At 37.8% G+C, this 20,992-nt stretch overlaps 1 protein-coding gene across 1 annotated transcript; it reads left to right on the top strand.

Moving 5' to 3' along the window:
- Positions 1-992: 992 nt before the first annotated feature.
- disp2 (dispatched homolog 2 (Drosophila)) lies at positions 993-20,036 on the top strand. Its single transcript, XM_052144937.1, has 8 exons — positions 993-1,095; positions 11,836-12,231; positions 12,333-12,362; positions 12,639-12,762; positions 13,718-13,845; positions 14,214-14,311; positions 14,421-14,518; positions 16,555-20,036. Exons 1-8 carry the CDS (start codon positions 1,004-1,006, stop codon positions 20,020-20,022), a joined length of 4,434 nt encoding a protein of 1,477 aa, XP_052000897.1. The 5' UTR covers positions 993-1,003; the 3' UTR covers positions 20,023-20,036.
- Positions 20,037-20,992: the final 956 nt, after the last annotated feature.

Genomic DNA, 20,992 nt, shown 5'->3' with positions numbered 1-20,992 from the left:
GTAGGCAAATAAAGGTGAAGTACATAAGACAAATAAAATGGAGCAAGTCCGTTTAAAACCTTCAATGTTAGGAGTATCATCTCAAATTGAATACGGGATGCAACAGGTAGTCAGTGGAGATCATGCAGAAGAGGGGTGATGTGGGCAGAGCGCCTTGTGGAGGTGAGGACCCTTGCAGCTGCATTTTGGACATACCTTAGTCTAGCAATGTTTTTTTGGGGTAAGCCGATAAACGGCATTAAAATTATCAAGGCGTGAAGACTAAAGACAATTTTTTAAGATAAATTAAATGCAATTAAGGTTTGTGACGAATGTCATTATAACCATTTCACAGCTCAGTTATATACTGTAAATGTGTGTGTTGTTATCGCACATATTGTGTCAAAATAAAGCTCATAATTTGCTGTTTGTATCCAAAAGGGCAATTCTACTGCATCAGCAGTATCTGTTATAAGTGGCTGTATAGGTTATTTGGCAGGACCAACCACTATGCAATCTCTGGTAGCTCATTTTATCAAGTGTCTGCTCCAACTTAAATATATAAAATGCATAGCCTACAGTTTATTAATCATTAAAAACAATAATTTGACAATGACATACATCAAATATAAAGGGTCATGACTGTATTGCACTGCATGCAGCAAACCATTGCAGCTTCTTGTCATATATGACTTTGTGGGGAGTGGGGTTTTGGGAATGTATAAAATATCACTTTAATTTCCAATTTGGATTTAGCTGCACAACCATGTAGGGCTGCGAATCTGTTCTTCTCTCCAGCACCACCCTCGGGTGAACAGCGACCGATCAACTCACTGTCAACACCTTTAGATCACACACCAGCGACGTCCAATAAGAAACGATGGACCAGCCCACATGCACTCACTCTCCAACCTAGCGCCACGACCAGAAACTGCATCCCAAAATCGATTGCATTGTGCACAGAATTACTGATCTGTTAGAGACGGGCAGATTCCAGCTTGTTATTAAAGGCGTCTGTGTCAGCATGGATACGGTTTCCATTTCTAGAGAGCGTGATGATGCTGAAATCATAGATTCGTCCACAACAGAGGGACCTTCTCAGAATGCACCTCAAAGGTACGTGTTTGATACTGTATGTGGAAGCAGTGAGTGATACAGTCGGCTTACAGGGCTCATTATTTAACTGTAAGTGTGTTTGTGAGCGAAAATGCGTATTTTTTTGCAAATATGTTGGAACGTGTCGCTCTGTCAGTCCCACTTTGGCTTTGGTTTACAAAGGAAAAATACAACTCGCTCCGTGTCACTGCCGGGCAATGAGTAGAAAGTACAAAAGGAGCGTCGTAGGTAGGACTACCATCTATTTGGTGGGTTAATGCTTATCTGTTTCTAGTGTAGGGTGCAACGTGTCTAAATGCACACCTTAAGGAAAATGCGCTTTTTTTACTGGTCACAAAGTGTATCAAGATTGAAAAAAATAAATGTCTTTTTATTGAGTATTGATGAAGCAACATAATTTGTATGAAAATAAATGAAATAACAATGGAAGGTTGTTTTGATTTAAATTAATTTTGTTAAAAAAATTAAAAATAAAAAAAGTGGTGAGGGAGCCCTTTGCCCCACACTTGGGGTAGAAGGCCCCCTGGGGGGTTAAAGTGATATTGTGTAAATTTAGTGAAAATAGTTATAGGGCAAAATTTGTCAAATTGGACAAATACTTTTTAGACTGTAAGATCCTTTTTTGGTTGTTGTTGTTGTTTTTTTGATGGGCACCTATTATGCAAAATTCACTTTTACATAGTGTTTGAACATAAATGTGTGTTAGCAGTGTGTGTACATAACCACCCTATAATAATAAAAATACACCCAGTCCTTTTTTTTTTAAAATCCCCATTAATCATAAGCACTGTCTCAGAACAAGCCGCTCGCAGATTCTGTTCAAAGTGACATCACTTTGTACAGGCCCTGCCCACGACTGTTGACAGACACTGCAGCACCTGTACATTAAGTGAATTAATAAGTGAACATTACACAACATGTTCAACATGTTTGTTTGTGTGTGTGTGTTGTTTTGTTATAGCTCATAGCGAACGTTGTAACAGTATTTGTGTGTGTTGAAACAACCATTCGGAACCTGTCTCTGGTTCAAACATATAGGGCTGAACGCCACCATTTTCGCTGTCAGTCATATTGCTTATGGTTATCCAAAGCAGAGATGTCAAAATTCCACCCTAATCTTGATACAGGGCGGGGAGCACCAGCTCATTTGCATTTAAAGACACACACAAAAACAGCTAATTTTTATTCCTACCCAAAAATTGGTATAATTAATGATCTGTAGGGTATTTTGAACGGAAACGTCACAGCCACATTCTTTGGACACCAAAGTTTTAAATTACAGCTTGTGAAAAGGGGCATAATAGGTGCAATTTAAGTGACAAATTAAGATAATGCTTGTTCAAAATAACCATTACAGAAAGGGTTAACAATTTTCTGTTCATTTAAATCACATTTGGCATTTCATAACATTTAAAGATGAATCTCCATTGTGATCAGATAAGTCTATACTAGCCCACTTTGAATATTTTTAAAACAAATCTATTTGTCCACCTAATGATAAACAATGTGTTTTATGAAGGGCCTTTAGTCCCTACAACAGGGGGCTTTTTTACCCCAAACACTATCCTTTCATTTATTGGACAGTTGTTGAAAATTTTTTGATTTAATCAACTTGAACAAAACTGAAAATTACAAATATGTATTTTGTCTCAAAATAAATTATCATTAGCTACATAAATTTGCAGCAATTTGAAAATGATATTTAAGCAGTATCACACATGCAAGAGTGTGATATGGCCCTATATCAGCATGATTGTGAGTGTGATACTGCTTATATACAAAAGTTCAATGAAATAGTAAATTTGAAAAAAATTGGAAAAACTGAGTACGGTCATAAAAACGCATTTGTGCATGGAACTACTTTATTACACGGCGGATCAGAATCTGCCATTGCTGGTTCAAGCCTTCGTTTGTAATTCAAAAATGTCACTTCATAAATAGTATCATGGCTTGTGCGGTTTCTAACAAGTTATTGGTTAAACAAGGATGGATGGATGGATGTGTGCGTTTATGTGTGAGTGAGAGAGAAAGAGAGACGGAGCGTGTGCGATCACCTGTTGCCACACCCAAGCAGAGATGCTGTTAGCTTTCTGAAGATCAGCTTTCTCAGTGTAATATAGCCATCCAAGCAGAGGTAATTCTCTCTATTTCACGGTAGCTGGTGCGCAAGAGTCTTTCACTATAGAAACCGCAATGTCCTCTGCCATTTTAAACAGTGTGTCCAAGTCCCGGTAAGAGGTAAGCACCTTGAGTTCTGTAATCATTCAGTCTGTTGTGTCTCTCAGCTGTGATGAACCTTAATGCAGAAGTTGTTAGTTTAAAGCCGTTTAAAGCTATTTCCTAGCTTTAGTATTGTATTAGTATTACGAGCGATCATGGAGCGCTGTTCTACGTAAACAATGACTTTTGCCTCCTACACACTACATGACTTTCAAAGATGTTGGATTGTGGTACCGTTCATATTGCACAATTGTCTGTCTTGTCATGGAAGTTGTAGCATTTTCAAATTACAAGACGAATCGGCGAAAGGGGTGAACACATTACAAGACATTTCACTATTGACGAATTCCCAACAAATCCAAATTACGTTTCAAACAGACTACACATGAGAAGTGATACGAGATATGAAAACAAATGCATGATCATGTTATGCATTTCAGAATATGATGTGTATGTTTTTAATCATATCATTTATTGTTACAATATGAAAAAGTACCTCCAACTGAAAAATCTACCTATTTGCTCACCTGACTTAGATAACTGGCAATTTCTCTCTAACTCTTCTCTTTCTCCGCCCGGTTGTGGTAAAGTTCAGAGGAAACATCAGATTTCAGGCACTGGTGCTCCTGTCAATGTTCCACAAATTTTTCCTCCATTTCTTCAGTCCAATGAGACTTTCTTAATACCGCAGCCGCTAGTTGATGTTCTGTTGCAGGTACATCAGGACTTCTCCCACTGAAACATCCCGTGCCCCGTTTCTTGCTCTCTCATTGGCTGTTGGTCAACGCTGCAGTTGTATTCAGTCAAAACATATTTCACATTGCACGATTTGGAATCGCAGACAGGTTCAGATATTTAACATACTAGATATCTCGCTGACATCGCTTCTCTCAAATCGCATCTTTGATATTTCAAACATTGCAATCTTCGCTCACGGGAGCGAGCTCTGATTTGCTTACGATATCAGTCTTTTGTCTGTAATCTCCACAAAACTGTCATCGGGTTTAAAATCGTGTAATGTAAACTCGGCATAATGGATGGTGGCTCAGTGGTTGAGGCTCAGGGTTATTGACCAGAAGGTCGGGGGTTCAAGCCCCAGCACCACCAAGATGCCACTGTTGTGTCCTTGAGTAAGACACTTAACTCCAGGTTGCTCTGGGGGGATTGTCCCTGTAATAATTGAACTGTAAGTCGCTTTGGATAAAAGCGTCTGCCAAATGCATAAATGTAAATAACATATGTAATGTAAAAAAAAAAAATTATTTAAAAAGAGACATTCACAGAGCTATTGCATGTCTTCCATTGGCTGATCACTTCACTTATTGTGAGAGGTCTTTAATGTGAAACTAGGGCAAACTAGTGAATTGCAATGTCTTGTGCTTTTTTTTACGCTTCTGTTAGATTCAGTGATATATTTGTTTGTATTTTGCACTGTTACGCTCATTTAAATTCTCCAAGAAACTCGTCTCACACACACACACACAATTCACGTGATGATTATCTAATCCAAATTACAAAAATACTTATTACTGTGAGGATAAAAAATGAATTAAAATCAGATGTGTTTCTGATTTGTTTATACGTTACTCTTGACTGCATGAAGATATCTTTAAATATACAACTTAGCTGGCTAAAGAATAAACGTGACTGGATATAAACTAATGCAAATATATAATATATATATATATATATATATATATATATATATATATATATATATATATATATATATATATATATATATATATATATATATATATATATATATATATATATATAATACATTTTATTTTAACATTTGGGTATGACTTGCGTGTTTTTTGTCACATTGTTCTAACCGCTTGAGGTTAGCTTTAATGTTAGCGTCCTCTCAGCCTGGTCTTCAAACATATTGCTGTTCTCTATTAATGCAGCATCTATTCAAGAAATTAATTCCTTTATAATGATATGACAACATGTACTGTATACATACCTTTTAGTTGTTGGTGTTTTAAATCTGCATTGTTCAGCTCCGTGCAGTGTTGTGCTGCATTCAACGTGCAGTCTCACGTGTCAAAACAACCACCACGAGGCATCAGTGATAGTTTTTACTTCACCTCTAGAGGGCACTCTCTATACTGTATAATGACAGCGTGCCCTTCCCAGCTGATCCAGCACCGGACACAATGGGACACAACAGGGGAACATTATCGGTGTGTATTTTTGCAGATAACCGATAGTTCCAGAAAGCGTTATCGGTGCTGATTAATCAGCAAAACCGATATATCAGTCGACCTCTAGTTACCTCTAATATATATATATATATTTTTTTTTTTTTAAATCAGTGAGACAGTTTTGCTTTAAAATATTGTCAATATTTGAAAAACGTTTGTACACCAATTTAAAATCAGGTGGTGTAACCAACCATTCTGTTGCTATTTTGTTGTCATTTGACAATAAAATCAGAAAACAAAGGATCCCTAGACACTCATGACTGTAAAAATTTTTAATTTAAATAAAATATATTTTTACCTTGAAAAATATATTTGAAAACATTTTGAAAATGAATGATTAAGTTGTGTACTCTCACTTGTATTAAAATGACCTTTAATTGATGATTACTCTACATTTTTAAAGTCATTAAATATTTACATTCAACGAACTTTGATATTTTTAAAGGATTACTCAAAAAAATTATTTGTCAATGATCCATATTCCAATTCTTTCTTTATGTTGTTGTTTTCCTGTTTCCTTATTAGTAATATTCATTTTTGTCTGGAGTAATTCTAATAATGAACTACACAGCGTTCTAGGACTAAATAGAGGTGTTAGGCGATTGACTCATAAGCATGTTAATCACAGGGCTCATCTGTTACTATGAGTGAGACATTTTGCTTCAGCATAGCTAGGTGCAGGTTCTCTGTTCCATTAACATCGACAATGATTAACATTAATGATGAAATCTGTCTGTAGATCAAAGTAATGGGGAGCAGATGGCGTGATACGTTCTCCAGCTTTGGTGGAGAAGATCCAGCTGAAGCAGCAATGACTCATGTTTGAGTATGACCCTCTCAGGAGAAGCCTAGTCTTTATTTTCCAATGCAAGCACACACATGGGCCCCTCTAAGCAGCCTTTGATTTGTTAATCAAAGGTTTTGTTCCATGTTATTATCTGTTGTTTATGTTGCTTAAAATGGCTGCACATATCCTGCACACAAAAGCAAGTGGCTCATCTCCCAAAACAAAACTGCCACAAACAAGCCTGGGATATGGTATAGTCTGGTGGCAATGTCATTTATATGCTTCTTTTGGTTAGGGATTACATTTCTGAGCTGTTAAATCAATCACGCACATGTTTTTAGGCACAGGTTGTTAGTATGGAGGAAATGTAGCTATCACAATGAGATGCATGAATGGGGATTCAATCTAGATAAATCCACAAAGATGCAAAACTGTTGTTTTGTGGAGCAGAAAATCCATGACACTGAACCATTAAGTCAAGTCAAGTCATTTTTATTTGTATAGCGCCTTTCACAACACACATAATTTCAAACAGCTTTACAGAAGATCAGCATTAACAGACAATCAAACTGTAATGTCTATAATGTCTATGAGTCATTAGTGTAATTAGATAAAATACAATTGTGAATCGTGTTTAAAAATAAGTAATTCAATGATAATTGTATTTATAACCCCAGTGAGCAAGCTGAAAGCGACTGTGTCAAGGAACACAAAACTCCATAAGATGTTGATTAATGGAGAAAAATAACCTTGGGAGAAACCAGACTCACTGGGGGCAGTTCCCTCTGGCTAACATCATGAATATAATGTAAATATTACTTATATTATACATATACTTATATATGTATAGTTAAAATCATGGTTTAAAATTATTATAAGTGTTTAAACAAATATTTTGTATGGACTGTAAGATTAATGACTAATATCTTTGAAGTCCATCCTGGATTAACTGCAGAAGTTTACATAGATGCAATTGTCCTTGTTAATTGACTGATGAAGGGTTTTGTTGGCAATTGATAGTCTATATATTCCATTTCAAGAGTGTAGTCCATCAATAGACCGAGGTGATGCAGGCAGAGATCAGGGAGGTGCATCGCAGTTCAACCTGGCCGGTAATTCGGTGAGGTTCTGTGTGGTCCATCCTAAGTCCAAGGTTTAGAAAATGGCATATGAAATATCCCATGTCTTATCCCTATTAATTATTATAATTTTTTTTTTTTTTACTTTGCTATTCATACAGAATGCAACAACATACAGTATGCATGTGAGCGAAGTGACACTACACTTATTCACCCCTATGTGAATCAGTCCAGTTATTTTTGTCAGTGGTCTGACGTAAGTGCCCATTATACTGCAATATATTAGTCAATGTTTGCCAGCCAACACGACTGATATCCACTGAAATGCTATGAGGACATCTGTCAAACCAAATAGTTTTTATTTCTTTTAAATTTCAAGCATTTATTCCACATCATGGCTCCTAGCACACAAGAGTTAAAAAAAATAAACAATTTGAAATTCTTTGTCATTTATAGAATATTTATTTATGAACACATCAGTTCATAAACTGTGTCATATAGGGAGTCAGTGAATTAAATATTTAGTAAATAGCTCTTGTCAATTTTTTAAGCTGACAGTAGTTAAATAGGGGCTTGTATGAGCAAATTCATAATGATATTCTTTAAGGTAAATTTTCCATATCCTTAAATTGTTCTGAGCTATTTTACAAAGGGATTAAGGACAGAACCTCATGATAAAAAGCGCAAACTTTCAGTTTTTTGTCCTTGTCTTACGCTGAACTGTCTGTCTGGTCACACAACCATCACTTCTGAGTCCTGGCACTGCAGACTTTCTGCCTAGACGAAGCAGCTGCAGAGCTGTCAAATCAAATTAAGCCTGTGCTCTTTCTGATGACCATTGAAATGACTGCATTTACACAGCCGAATTTCACACGAGCAAACCATCAGAAAATGGTTATTATTGTAAATGTTTTGCTGAGCTTTTAGTTAACATATGTTGAAAGAATGCAGTATTTTACCCTTGTAATGAGAACTATATAATTCTTTTAGATCATTGGGGTAATATACAGCACGATACCTTCATTGTGTCAGGACCCTGGAAAGGGCATACTCGCTTTAAATGGATAGTTCACCCAATATGACTTTCTTTCTTATGTGGAACACAAAAGAAGAATTGCAGAGTATTGAATAAAGATGCAATGAAAATGAACAGTGACTGAGGCTATCAGACCCTAAAATTCTGCCTAATAGCTTCTTTTGTGTTCCCCAAAAGAAAATCGTACTGGTTGAGAACAATGCTATATGACAAAATGTTCCTTTTTTAGGTGAACGATCCCTTTAATGCAGCAGTAGTTCACTGTATCTGACTAAGAATAATGATTGCATTACACATTACATTGCATTACATTTCCTGCTACTATTTTTGCAGTTCTGTTTGCAGCAATTGATCCACAGAGACTGCTATATAAAAGTGTATTTTACTCAGGTGTATTATATGCTGTCAGTCAGTAAAATGTAGAGTGCTTTCCCCTGCTGTTCTTTAGCAAGACTGAATGAAATGGGGCTCTCTGCACCTGCTGCTGTTCTTGTACATATATGCCCACATGTTGTCTGTCCAATGAAAAATAGACCTTTTTCATGGTGAACTTTTTTATATTTTACATTTTAAATGTGGTAATTATGTAGTGTAAATTTAAAACATTATTCTTTGTGTATATTGCCCTGGTGTTAGTTTAAAAAAAACTGTTACCACGGTTGCAGTTGGGCTTCTAAGCTGCTGAGGGAGTGAAATTTGGTACATTTGGCACCTTCTCTCTTCTGACTGTTGTTATCCATCACTCTCTCGTTTTTTCCACTTGTGGAAAGTTGTGGAAATGTAATAGTAGATTTATTCATTTGCTATTGGAGCAAATGGGGAAGAATAAATAATGCTGGAAAGGGGTTGTTATAATTATACATGATCTACAATTACAGTAGATAGTACAACCCATTGAACGGATTGCGTGTCTATCATTCACTGCCTTGTGTCTACACTGACTAAAGGCTGATACTAGATCAGTAAAAGATACTTTTTTAATCACTCGATAATGATTTAAAGTAATATATACTGCATGTAGTATAAAATGTGCAATTACTCTTTTTTTATATTCTGAATTCATGATGCGTTAATATGATATACGTGGCCATAATATGCGCCGATTACACTCTGTTATAGTAATTTCTGATGACAATAAAACACCTGCCAATATTGTTTTATAAAAGAGTGTTACTGGAAAGAATACAGACAAAAGAATGATGACAGGCATACCTTACATATGCTACCTTATCTTACAGACAGATGTGTGAATGGCTTTCACTGCAGAGGGCACATGAGTGAAGCTGCATATTAGAGTGAATTGGAACTTAAGAGTATTTGAGTAGATTTGAACCCTTTTGTAGACCAATTAAACAAAACAATGCATGACATGTTCTTGGAAAAGTCTCTACAAGACCGATCTTACAGATGTAGGTACATTTTCACCAGCTCGCTAATAACTGAAAGCCGGTGTGTTCATTTTGACTGGTTTTTAGTGATTGAACGCAGTGAACGGGAATAAGCTGTTGGCCTCAATGTAGGTGGAGCTTCAGGTCACACCTAACAATGATGTGAACCAATGGCAGTAAGAAGATGTTTAGCAGCCGGTAGGAAGTTTTGCTAAAAGTTTGCCCAGGCAAGCTGTTACGAACCACCGAAACAAACACAAAAACACTTTCTTTTTGGCCAAATTTTGTTATAAATGATGTCACACCCATTCGTTCTTCAATTTCGTATGGCGTTTATCAGGACATTAAGGTCTATTACACTTTAATATCTCACATCTACTTTATTTCAAAATTATCACATCTACATTTCAGCAAAGTAACTTCTGATTAGACTGATTATGGTAAACACTTCAAAACACTTCCACTAATTCTATATGAAATCAGAGGCATGTGAGTTCATTAAAGTTTAGTGTTTGTAATGACTGAATGATGAATAAAGGAATATTGAATCTTAAAGCTTTAGTATATAATTTCTGTGCCACTAGCGCCACCAAACAGAGTTGGAAATGTAAACATTGTTTTCAAAACAGATTTCTGAATACGCCCCTGTCTGCCATTGGTCAAACAAATAGATAGTCCCACCCTCATCTCACGCCATTGGTTGAGTAATGTTGTTGGGGTGGGTCTGAACAGCTCAAAACAAACAGCAATTTTCAAAGCAAAGAAATATTTGTCTCTACATATTAAGCTGGGATAGGAGAAAGTATATTAACACAGAAAAAGTTACATCAGCTTTAAAATCTGGCTCTTTAAGGTGGTCTGTTATTTAGCTGACTGTTGTTTAATAGCTCATATTTAATCTCTGTGAAGTTCAGTTGGAAGTCATAGTTATTTTCCTTTCCATATGAACAGGCTTTTATTGCGATTTGACTGGGTAAGCTGATGGAGTCTCTACTACTTGGCATAATAGAGCCTTCAAGCATTTCGCTGATACATTTTTAAGACATCATTGCTAATCTAATATATGTTGCCAGTAATTCAGCAGTGCACTCAAATATTCAAATTTTCCCTGGCAAGATGCAGAAAGAAACTGTACATGGTGGAGGCATATTGTTCAGACAGAAGAACTGTGCATACTTAAAGGGGTAGTTCACCCAAAAATGGGACCATTTCATGTCACTCAATGTTGTTCCTAACTCAACTTTCTTTCTTCCATGGAACATCAAAAGAGAAGTATAACAGAATGTCTGATCTATTGGGTTGTCAAGCCCCAAAAAGGACAAAAAAGCACCATTACAGAATCATAAAAGAAGTCTATACAATTTGTGCACTCTATTCCAAGTCCTCTAAAGACATACAATAGCTTTGTGTGAGGAACAGACTGAAATTGAAGTCATTTACATTTACATTTTACATTTATGCATTTGGCAGATGCTTTTATCCAAAGCGACTTACAGTGCACTTATTACAGGGACAATAATAAGTTGTCCCCCAGAGCAACCTGGAGTTAAGTGCCTTGCTCAAGGGCCTTGCGTCTTGGTGGTGCTGGGGCTTGAACCCCCGACCTTCTGGTCAGTAACCCTGAGCCTCAACCACTGAGCCACCACTGCCCCACACATGTCATTATTCACTGAAATATTGCATTGCCTCACAGCTGTAGTCAGCATAAGTTTTACTGTATGGAAAAGAACAGCTTTTGCTATGTTCATTCTGCTATAGAATAACTCCTTTTGTGTTCCACAGAAGAAAGTCATACAGGTTTTAAAATACATAAGGTTGAGTAAATGATGACAGAAGGTTTATTTTTGGTGTAGCTATTCCTTTAAGTATTTTGAAAGTGAGACAACTAATAATTTTACATTACAGTTTACAGCAATCTGTTGTTTGTTCAATGATGTGTTTAAAGCTTAAATATAAATCAATATCATTTGGTATATGATACTGGAGACATTTAATGATGTTACCCTTTCTCTTGCAGCGAGATCCCTGAGGTTTCTCTGTGTCCTCCGGACAATGACAGCACGACTGGTCAGATGTTCATGGTCAAGATAGAGGAGAACAGCAGCAGTCCATCCAAGTCACACAACTGTACTCTCCTCCACCGCCAAGTATCACAGGGCTCCGCCTATCACTCACCACAGCCCAAAATATGCCCCTGCTGTGGCCACAAACAGTCACTTGATAGCAATGTCTATCCTGGTCAAATGAATGCTTTCCATCCAGCAGACTGTTCGGTGAACCCTGTTAAGACTGTCCATAGCTGCAGTCCATCTCACCTGCCTTCAGGTCACAATAAAATGCAATGCCATTGGGTTCGTGGATCTCATGATGGCAGTAACCACAAGCCTGTACAATGTCACATGGTGACAGTGAGGTCCAGACTTTTGCCTAACCTAATTATCTGTTCTACTAGACATTTGCTTAGTTGTTTTAAGCATTTTAAAAATGTTATAATTATGTCTTTCTATTCAATAGGGATGATGGTCTACGTAGGATTCCAAGAAGGTGAGATGACAATATTTTGTTTAATAATATGAAATTCACTGCACAAATAAATTATACATTATGTATTATGATTTTATTATTATTATGGTTATACAATAATCCACATTAACATAACATTATGTACATTTTTGGATTCAAAAATGAACCAAGGCTATTTGTAGTGAGTAGATTGTTCATGTGAAACTAAGTGGAGACTACCAGCAGTATCATTAGGTTAATGGTCCATACGGCAATTCAATTTGGCTGTTAACACCATTGATTTTTAAAATGTTCCAGCTATTCACAGGTCATAGTGGAATACCCATTGGCCGTACTCATTTCATGTACAGTAGTTCTGTTTGCCTGTTCTCTTGCTGGGATTTTGACTGGTCCCCTGCCAGACTTCTCTGACCCTTTACAGGTTAGTTCTCCATCATGTCCAAAATAAATGAGAAATGTGTCTTGTCTTGCACCCTCTTAATGTTACATTAATGCATCTGCTTGTACTTTCTGTACAGAGTAGAACAGCTATTATATTGCATGCTAAAAGGGATGCATCTGTGAATGCATAAGAAGTGAATTGTCAAGCACTGAATTGTTAGCAAAAGGTTTGTGCCTAGAACGCCACTAGACTAGACAAGAGTTTATTTTCGCCTTGAATACATTTCAGATAATGAAAGAAATAGTTGACCCAAAAACTATAATTTTCTCATAATTTACTCCTCCTTATGCCATCCCAACATCATATGACTTTCTTTCTTCCATGGAAACAAAGATATTTTAATGGAGATATGATATCTGTTTGTCCATACACGTTTTTGGGTGAGAATAGACCAAAATGTAACTCCTTTTTTACTATGCATCTTGACAGCAGTCTCCTTTGCGATCATGATTTCAAACTAGATTATACTTCCTAGCTCCATCTAGCACTCTGCCTTGTATCAAGCACTAGAAATCATGATCATGCCTAGAGACTGCAATGGTAAAGTGTACAGTGAAGAAGTTCTATTTTGGTCTGTTCTGGCCAGAATCCAACTGGATCTCTTTAGAAGACATTGACTAAACCACTGAAGTCCTTTATGTCCTTTTTGGAACTTGAAAATTTGGTAAACATTCACTTGCATTGTATTGACAAACAGATATCATATCCCCATTAAAATATCTTTGTGTTCTGTGGAAGAAAGTCATACGAGTTTGAGACTATATAACAGTGAGTAAATGATGAGAGAATTATCATTTTTGTGTGAACTTTTCCTTTTAACTGACCAGTGGTGGACTTATTCATCATCGGAATTGTAAATGTACACTTCAAATGACTTCAGTTAATTTTTAAAGTTTCCATTCACCACTGATGAGTCTTTGATCGGACCTCACAGGGATTTGAACCTCGTGGAACAGAAATCAGCATCAGGCTCGCAACCTGGATGAGATTACAGCAAAACACTGGGCCTGGAAAATCACTGTCCCCAGCTCCATGGCAACTCGGAGACAGAACTACAGCAGGGTATTGCTTTGTGATCGCATGATACTAAACATACTGTATATTAGAGAAGTTGACAAATAATATGGAAGTGAACTTTTTTGAATATCAAGAATTTAGTTTAATATAAATATATGAATGTATAAAAGGAAAGTATGTTTTAGAAGCTGTTTTTGAAGTTCACGTAGATAGTCCTGCTTTGTGATGTATGGCTCTCAAATATTTGTCATAAAAACGGCATGCATAATTATCATATAAAAACTTAATGTTTTTTTGATTGTTTTTGGTCTGTTAATAAAGATGTTTCAAGTACTGATTTATTAACTAAATCTGACTGCTTTCCCCAATATATTGTTTTATTTATATTTATAAAAAATGTATTTGGCTTACAGAGAGGACACAAGTAGGGCTCAACCTCAATTACGACAACGGCCAAGGAGAATGTTGCACAGAGATTACACCGAGCACAACTTTTTCTGTAATGCCCCAGGTAAGATAAGAATTTACAATATGAACCATATTGTATAAAATATCAGGAAATGGTGCACAGCATATTTTATGTTATGCTGTTTTCTATCACCCAATCTGTGGTTTTGTAGGAGAGCATTATGCTCAGCTGGTATTCCGCTCAGGAAACTCTGCCAGTCTCTGGAGTCTAAAGGCAATTTACTCCATGTGCCAGATGGAACTGACACAGGTAAACCAAAGACTACATTTATTAAAGGAAGATAATATTCATAAGTCCTTAAAGGTGCAGTTTGCAAGATTCAGGAATTCTTGTTATTAATGACACCTGTGGCTGTTAAGTGAACTGCAGCCAGCTACCTGTTGCTCGTGCACACACTCCTTAGGGACGCAAGCGAGCGAGCATCGAACAAAACAATGACATAACGTACAAAGAGACTGAATGTGATTCACAAGCATCATGCTGACAGATGAGGTAGCATAATTAAAATTACACAGTTATGATTGTTTTACTACAAAGTTTGAGAATGTATATTATATTTCAATATCCAATGCTGGAACAGGGCTAAAACAAAGTGTGGATATAGGTCTGACTATGCAAGAATGTTGTTTGAAAATTCACTTTTCTTTGCATTATACATTGACTTCATTTATAGGATAGCCTATGTCGTGTTAGCTAGCTAGCCAGCTTTATCAATAGCTGTTAGATAAATTTGGTGGATGATGACAGTAGTGGTTTATAAACTAGATTGTACATTATGAGTATGTTGACCCAATTCAGTGTTGATGTGATTCCATCACTACTGACATTTTGATATATCGATGTGCTATTATTTTATAATAATAGAATATATCCATTTTCTGTATAACCAAGTTATGTTACACTAATGAATGGGTCTTTTTTCATTATCTTAAACATCGTCTAGCATTCATTTCATGTGTTATTGTAGTTTAGCTAAAATGACACAGATCAATTCTTATGGCACTACATCTCACATGCTTTACAGTTTTGTAGGCTTACCTGTCCAATAAGTAGAATTCAGGGTCAGTTTGATACCCTGAGCAAAGGTCCCTCCAGGTGTCAAATGCTCTGCTGATGTTCACTCTAGTCTTCGCTTGACCACAACCACATTACCGCTTAGCCAGATGGGATTCAGTAGATAAATGTTTTTTAGATTGTGTAGGAGTCGGTGTTGTGCTGGGAGCCGGACGTTTGCTGGATTCCATCTCTAAGATAACGTTACCTAGTGTTGCAGTTTGTTGTCGCTTTTGAATAGCGCAAGAGAAGCTACTGTCTGAGGCAAGGCTCTCGGGAGTACACATAAACGTTACAACCTTTGGATTTTCCAGGCAAAAGTGACCCGCTCCCTTCACATGAAAATCAGTCTACAGACTTTAATAGGCAACCTTGGAAGTCAGGGAAGGGCAAATTTTTTAAGTTGCGTTACAAGCCATTCACACATTGGCAAAAAAAGGGCGAATATTACATGAAAATTGTTACATAATGCACCTTTAAGGAAGATTATGCAGTGTTTTAGCTGACATGTGATCAATTCAGCACACATAAATAATCAGATTTAGATATTATAGAATCTCATTTTAAAGCAATAAAACTGTAAAGTGCTTGAAACATTCATTAAGGGATAGTTCACCCACAAATTCTGTCATTATTTACTCACCCTCATGTTATTTTAAAATCGTATGACTTTGTTTCTTATGATCAACACAAAAGGAGATATTCCACACCGTCTTTTCAATACAATGGCAGTGGATTGTGCCTTAGGTTAAAGCTTAAGGAAAAACCCCAAACCATCAGAAAGCTAATTCATGCAAAGTCATCAGAGGGCATATAATAGGTTTGAAGTGATTTTTGACATCCATGGTACATACATGAGTGCTATCAGAGAAGCTTGTGCACAGTGTCATGTGTTCATGTGAGAACTTGCTTTGTCTAGAGCTAAAAACGACAAGTTTTGTGAAGCAGCTTCTCTCATGCACTCATGAATGTGCAACAGACTTCGAGTTCGCTGAAAAAGAAGAACTTGGAATATGACGCATGAGTCTCATGGACTACTTTTATGATACTGATGGGTCCTATTTTAAGCTTGAAAGTGATACAATATCCAGTGCCATTACATTGAAAATACGACATGGTATATTAATTAAAACAATTATTTATTTTTTCTCGGATAAGAAAGTTGTAATTAACATTGCTTTAATAATGTTTCTGTAATATGCAAGTAAAGTTATTTTTATTATTTGTTTTAGATCCGTTCTGGGACCCAATTTGATCATCTTTGCCAGGTTAGATCAGACTTAGACAGCTCCATGGTGAAGAATGAGTGCTGTCCAAGTTGGTCTCTGGGAAACTATTTGGCTCTTCTCAACAATGTTTCCTCCTGCTTCAGTCTGACTGCCCAACAGGTGTCTGAAAGTCTAGGCCTGCTCAGATTCTGTGCTCCTTACTACCACGATGGAAGTCTGGTAGCATCATGTACTGAGAGGAGTAAATTTGGCCGCTGTGCATCAGTCCCACACCGCTGTAAGCAGCCAATGATCTTCCAGATTCTTCACTACCTTGTGGACAAAGACTTCCTGGGGCCACTGACTGTTGAATATAAGGTCCCATCCCTAAAATATAGTCTTCTATTTCTACCAGTTGAGAAAGGAGATCCATTGATGAAGATATATTTGGACCATCTAGATGGTCACGAGCTCACAAACAACATGACCACTATAACAGGAATGGATTTGGGCATTAAACAAAAACTTTTCAAGTATTACTTGGCACGAGACTCTGTCTATCCTCTTCTTGCAGCTCTTGCTCTTTTGCTCACAATGGGCCTATATCTCAAATCACTACTTATAGCAGCAATGTCACTGGTTGCTGTCATATTATCACTTCTCACCTCATATTTTTTCTACAAAGTTGCATTTCGGTTAACATTTTTTCCACTTCTTAATCTCGCATCAGTCCTTGTTCTTTTAGGAAGTAGTCTAAATCAAGCCCTCATTTTTGTTGACTTTTGGAAACTACAGCTAAGTCACAACCCACCACCTATCCCAGAGAAGAGAATGAACCGGGTATTACAGGAAATGGGATACTTGATATTAGTATCAGGACTTACATCTAGCATTACATTTTACTCAGGCTACATAAGCAGCATCACAGCTGTGAGATGCTATGCTGTATACCTTGGCAGTGCCTCATTAATCAATACGTTATTTGCACTTGTTTGGCTTCCGTGCACACTTATTTTGCATGAACGCTATGCTGTGCTATCTTCTAACCCTGTCACAAAGTCTGAGTGGAAGCCCTGCTGTTCAAAAAACGCTGGTGGATTCTGGGAGACAAGTTCAAGAAAGCGCTGTCTTTTTACATTTAGACAGAAGCTTCGAATGCTAGGCCGAGGGTTTTCAGACACATCAAACCTACTGTTTTTAAAGATCCTGCCTTGTGGAGTAGTAAAATTCCGCTATATATGGATCTGCTGGTTTGCTGTGTTGGCAGCTGGAGGAACATACATATCATGTGTGGACCCTGGCATGAAACTGCCGACTTCAGATGGCAGGGCAACTCAAATGTTCCGATCTAGTCATCCCTTCGAGAGATATGACGCTGAATATCGCCACCAGTTCATGTTTGAGCGAATGAAGCAGGGAGAAGATGAGCCCATGACAATGACTCTAATTTGGGGTGTCATTCCATCAGATGAAGGTGATCGCTTCAATCCAAATAGCAATGGCTCTTTATCTATGGATCCGGAGTTCAATATGAGCAGTCCTCAAGCCCAAGTGTGGTTGCGAGACCTATGTGGAAAAATTCAAAACCAGAGCTTCTATTCAGCCATTTCAGCTGACCAAGAAGCAGTGGAGGACAATGTGTGTTTCATTGAAAACTTGATTCACTGGGTTTCCTCACGCCGCTGTTCTAAAAGTGCGGATGCATTCAGTTTCTGCTGTAATAACATTCCCTTTCCTTACCCCCCAAGTTTTTTCGAGCAGTGCCTTAGCATGATGGTGTCAGAGCAGCAAACAGAGGGCCACTTACCAAATGCTGGAGGCATACGGTTTGACTCAGAGGGTCGAATCATTGCCCTTGTGGTATTGTTCAAAACTGTCCAACTTTACAGTTTCAACTTCAGCAGAATGTCGCAATTCTACCAAGAGGTTTCGCTGTGGTTTAATGAGGAAATTTCGAAGGCTCCAATGGGACTGCAGAAAGGATGGTTTGTAAGCCAGTTAGGTTTATATGACCTTCAGCAATGTCTGAGTTCAGAGACATTAGAAGTGGCAGGCTTTTCAGTAGCCCTCACATTTGCAATGCTCCTGCTCACAACATGGAATATTCCACTAAGCATATATGTGTCCATTTCTGTGGGAGGAAGCGTTTTTGCTACCGTTGGCCTGCTCGTGCTTTTAGAATGGCAGTTAAATGGTGTGGAAGCACTCTTCATATCAGCAGCTGCAGGACTCTCTGTTGACTTTGTAGCCAATTATTGCATTTCATATAGTCTGGCTCCACACAATGACAGACTGGGCAGGGTTGCACATTCCCTAAAGAGAATGGGATGTCCAGTAGCCATAGGTGCTGGAGCTTATTTTTGCGTGGGCATCATTATGCTACCCGCAACCGCACTGGTTTTCAGGAAGCTTGGAATTTTTCTCCTGCTCGTTAAGTGTGTGGCATGCGGCTTCGCCACTTTTTTCTTCCAGTCATTGTGCTGCTTCTTTGGCCCTCAAAAGAACTGCGGGAAAGTAAACCTACCATGTGTCATGAAGAAGGAATCTCCCTGTTCAGCTGCAGAACCTGGGACTGCCAATTCCTCAGCTAATGGGGCATTTGGCTGTGGCACAGGTTCTCGGGTTCGAAGGAATATTAATAAAGAAAGTGATGGTTTCCTCTGCCCCAATCAGCAGAACCATAGAAAGCGGCAACCCGGAGGGAGGGAGACAGAACAGTATGAGCTGCAGCCTCTTGCCTGCCAGTTGAGCGACAGCTTTGAGAATAGCACTTGCACCAGCAAGCTGTCCAACAGACCTTCTGTCCTTTCTGATGATATTCAGTTTTGTGGCCTTAGTCCAAGGCAAGACTATGATCATGTCAGCATTGAAGCTGACACCGAAGAAATGTGTAGCAGGCACCTTAAAGGCTGCAACCCACCTCCAGCACTACAGACCTCATCCCCGTACAAAGACAATATGTTGCGTCCTAAAGTTGCTCCTCCACAAAAACTGTCGAAGGAGAAGGTTTTGTGCAAGAAATGCCGAAGCCAGTCTAGCAGTGGGCTCCAACTTTGGAACGTCTCTTTGTCATCTTCCTCTAGTATGGAAGAAATCATTATTACTCAGACTATAGACACAGTAAATGAAAGGTCACTCTCAATAGATGAGACCACTAGCTGCCAGCTACATAAACGTCTTCTGTCATGCCAGTCTCAGAGCTCCATGGAGGGCCTGGAAGATTCCAATGAGACCTGCCTAAGTGATGTTGAGCCTGCTCTCTCTGTCCCTCAAGCTGTTAAGATGGAGGGAGAGTTACAACCTGGCCACCTAAATGGCAAAAGGGACACCTTACGTCTGTCCTTAAAGGATACGGTATATGACCTTGCCTCTCCAGGGTCTGGCAGGGTGAGGACCACCCAAAGTGAAGTGCCAGTGATCCTGCCTAACAGTAAACCTGATATGCCAGATGTTTGGATCAAAAGGGAAGGAAAAGGGGAAGGTGGGAGCTAATCAATACTGTCAACACACTGAGCAAATATAAACAACAACAGTATGGCCAGTACTTTATATGGTAGGCTGAACTTTTGTCTTCAGCTGCTTATTTAATTTTTGAAGCTGTCTGAAAATGCATACCAGAAAATAGTCTGCAAACACAACAAGGTAATTACACAATTTGCGAAAATATTTATAATTATTCACAGTGCTCCCATAAAAAGTGCAGGGGACTAATTTTTAAGCATTAATCCTTGCATGCCATGTAAATATACACTGAATGTGCACCCACAATAGCCTTTGAAAAAGCCTTTCTTCAAGGGGTTTGAACTGCAAATAGAAAAAAAAAAATCCTGATCTTTAACACAATGAGCTTTTCACAAAGTCACTATCATTATGTTATCAGTTTATTTAGATTATGTTTTTGCCCTCAACAATCAAGATGCCAATCAATCTAAATCATTTTAATTATTGTACACTTGAAAAGGAATAGAAGCGCTACAGTTATTTCACATTTTATGCATAACCTATGTGTTAGCCTATAACTGATTTCACACAAATGCATTTGGGTGTATATTAACAAAAGTTGTGAGGAAACATCCTTTTGTTATTGCCAGACCCTTAAAAGTACCTCTTTTAAAAAAAGGGAAAGACCAATTACAGCCACTTACAAGAATGTTCTCTTGTTAGAATGCCTCAGTGTGTGGACATTTTTCACTAATGCCCCAAACAGATTTCTAATTTACTGCAATACTACAATTAAGCCCTATAAAAGACTGAGTGTTATCTCTATGTTTAGTGTGTATTTGAAAGATAAGCATTTACCAGAATGCAAAAGTTTGTATGTATCAAGTGGTGTTTTGTGACGTGCACAAACATGTAATAATTTATAAATTTGAATCTTAGCAGAAGCCATTGTTACCAGGTCATTTTAAAAGATTAACCCGTTAAGGAGGTTGTTCTGTTTTGCTGCAGACTGTCACTAACT

The sequence above is a fragment of the Xyrauchen texanus genome, chromosome 16 (assembly GCF_025860055.1).
Source record: "Xyrauchen texanus isolate HMW12.3.18 chromosome 16, RBS_HiC_50CHRs, whole genome shotgun sequence".
NCBI classification, from domain to species: domain Eukaryota; kingdom Metazoa; phylum Chordata; class Actinopteri; order Cypriniformes; family Catostomidae; genus Xyrauchen; species Xyrauchen texanus.
This window is presented reverse-complemented; position numbering and strand designations above follow the sequence as displayed.

Bases quoted from the DNA above. Each gene is read 5' to 3' on its own strand.
- disp2 (XM_052144937.1), top strand. From the start codon at position 1,004: ATGGATACGGTTTCCATTTCTAGAGAGCGTGATGATGCTGAAATCATA. The intron at 1,096-11,835 runs GTACGTGTTTGA...TTTCTCTTGCAG, and splicing joins TCTCAGAATGCACCTCAAAG to CGAGATCCCTGAGGTTTCTC. The intron at 13,846-14,213 runs GTATTGCTTTGT...TTTGGCTTACAG, and splicing joins GGAGACAGAACTACAGCAGG to AGAGGACACAAGTAGGGCTC.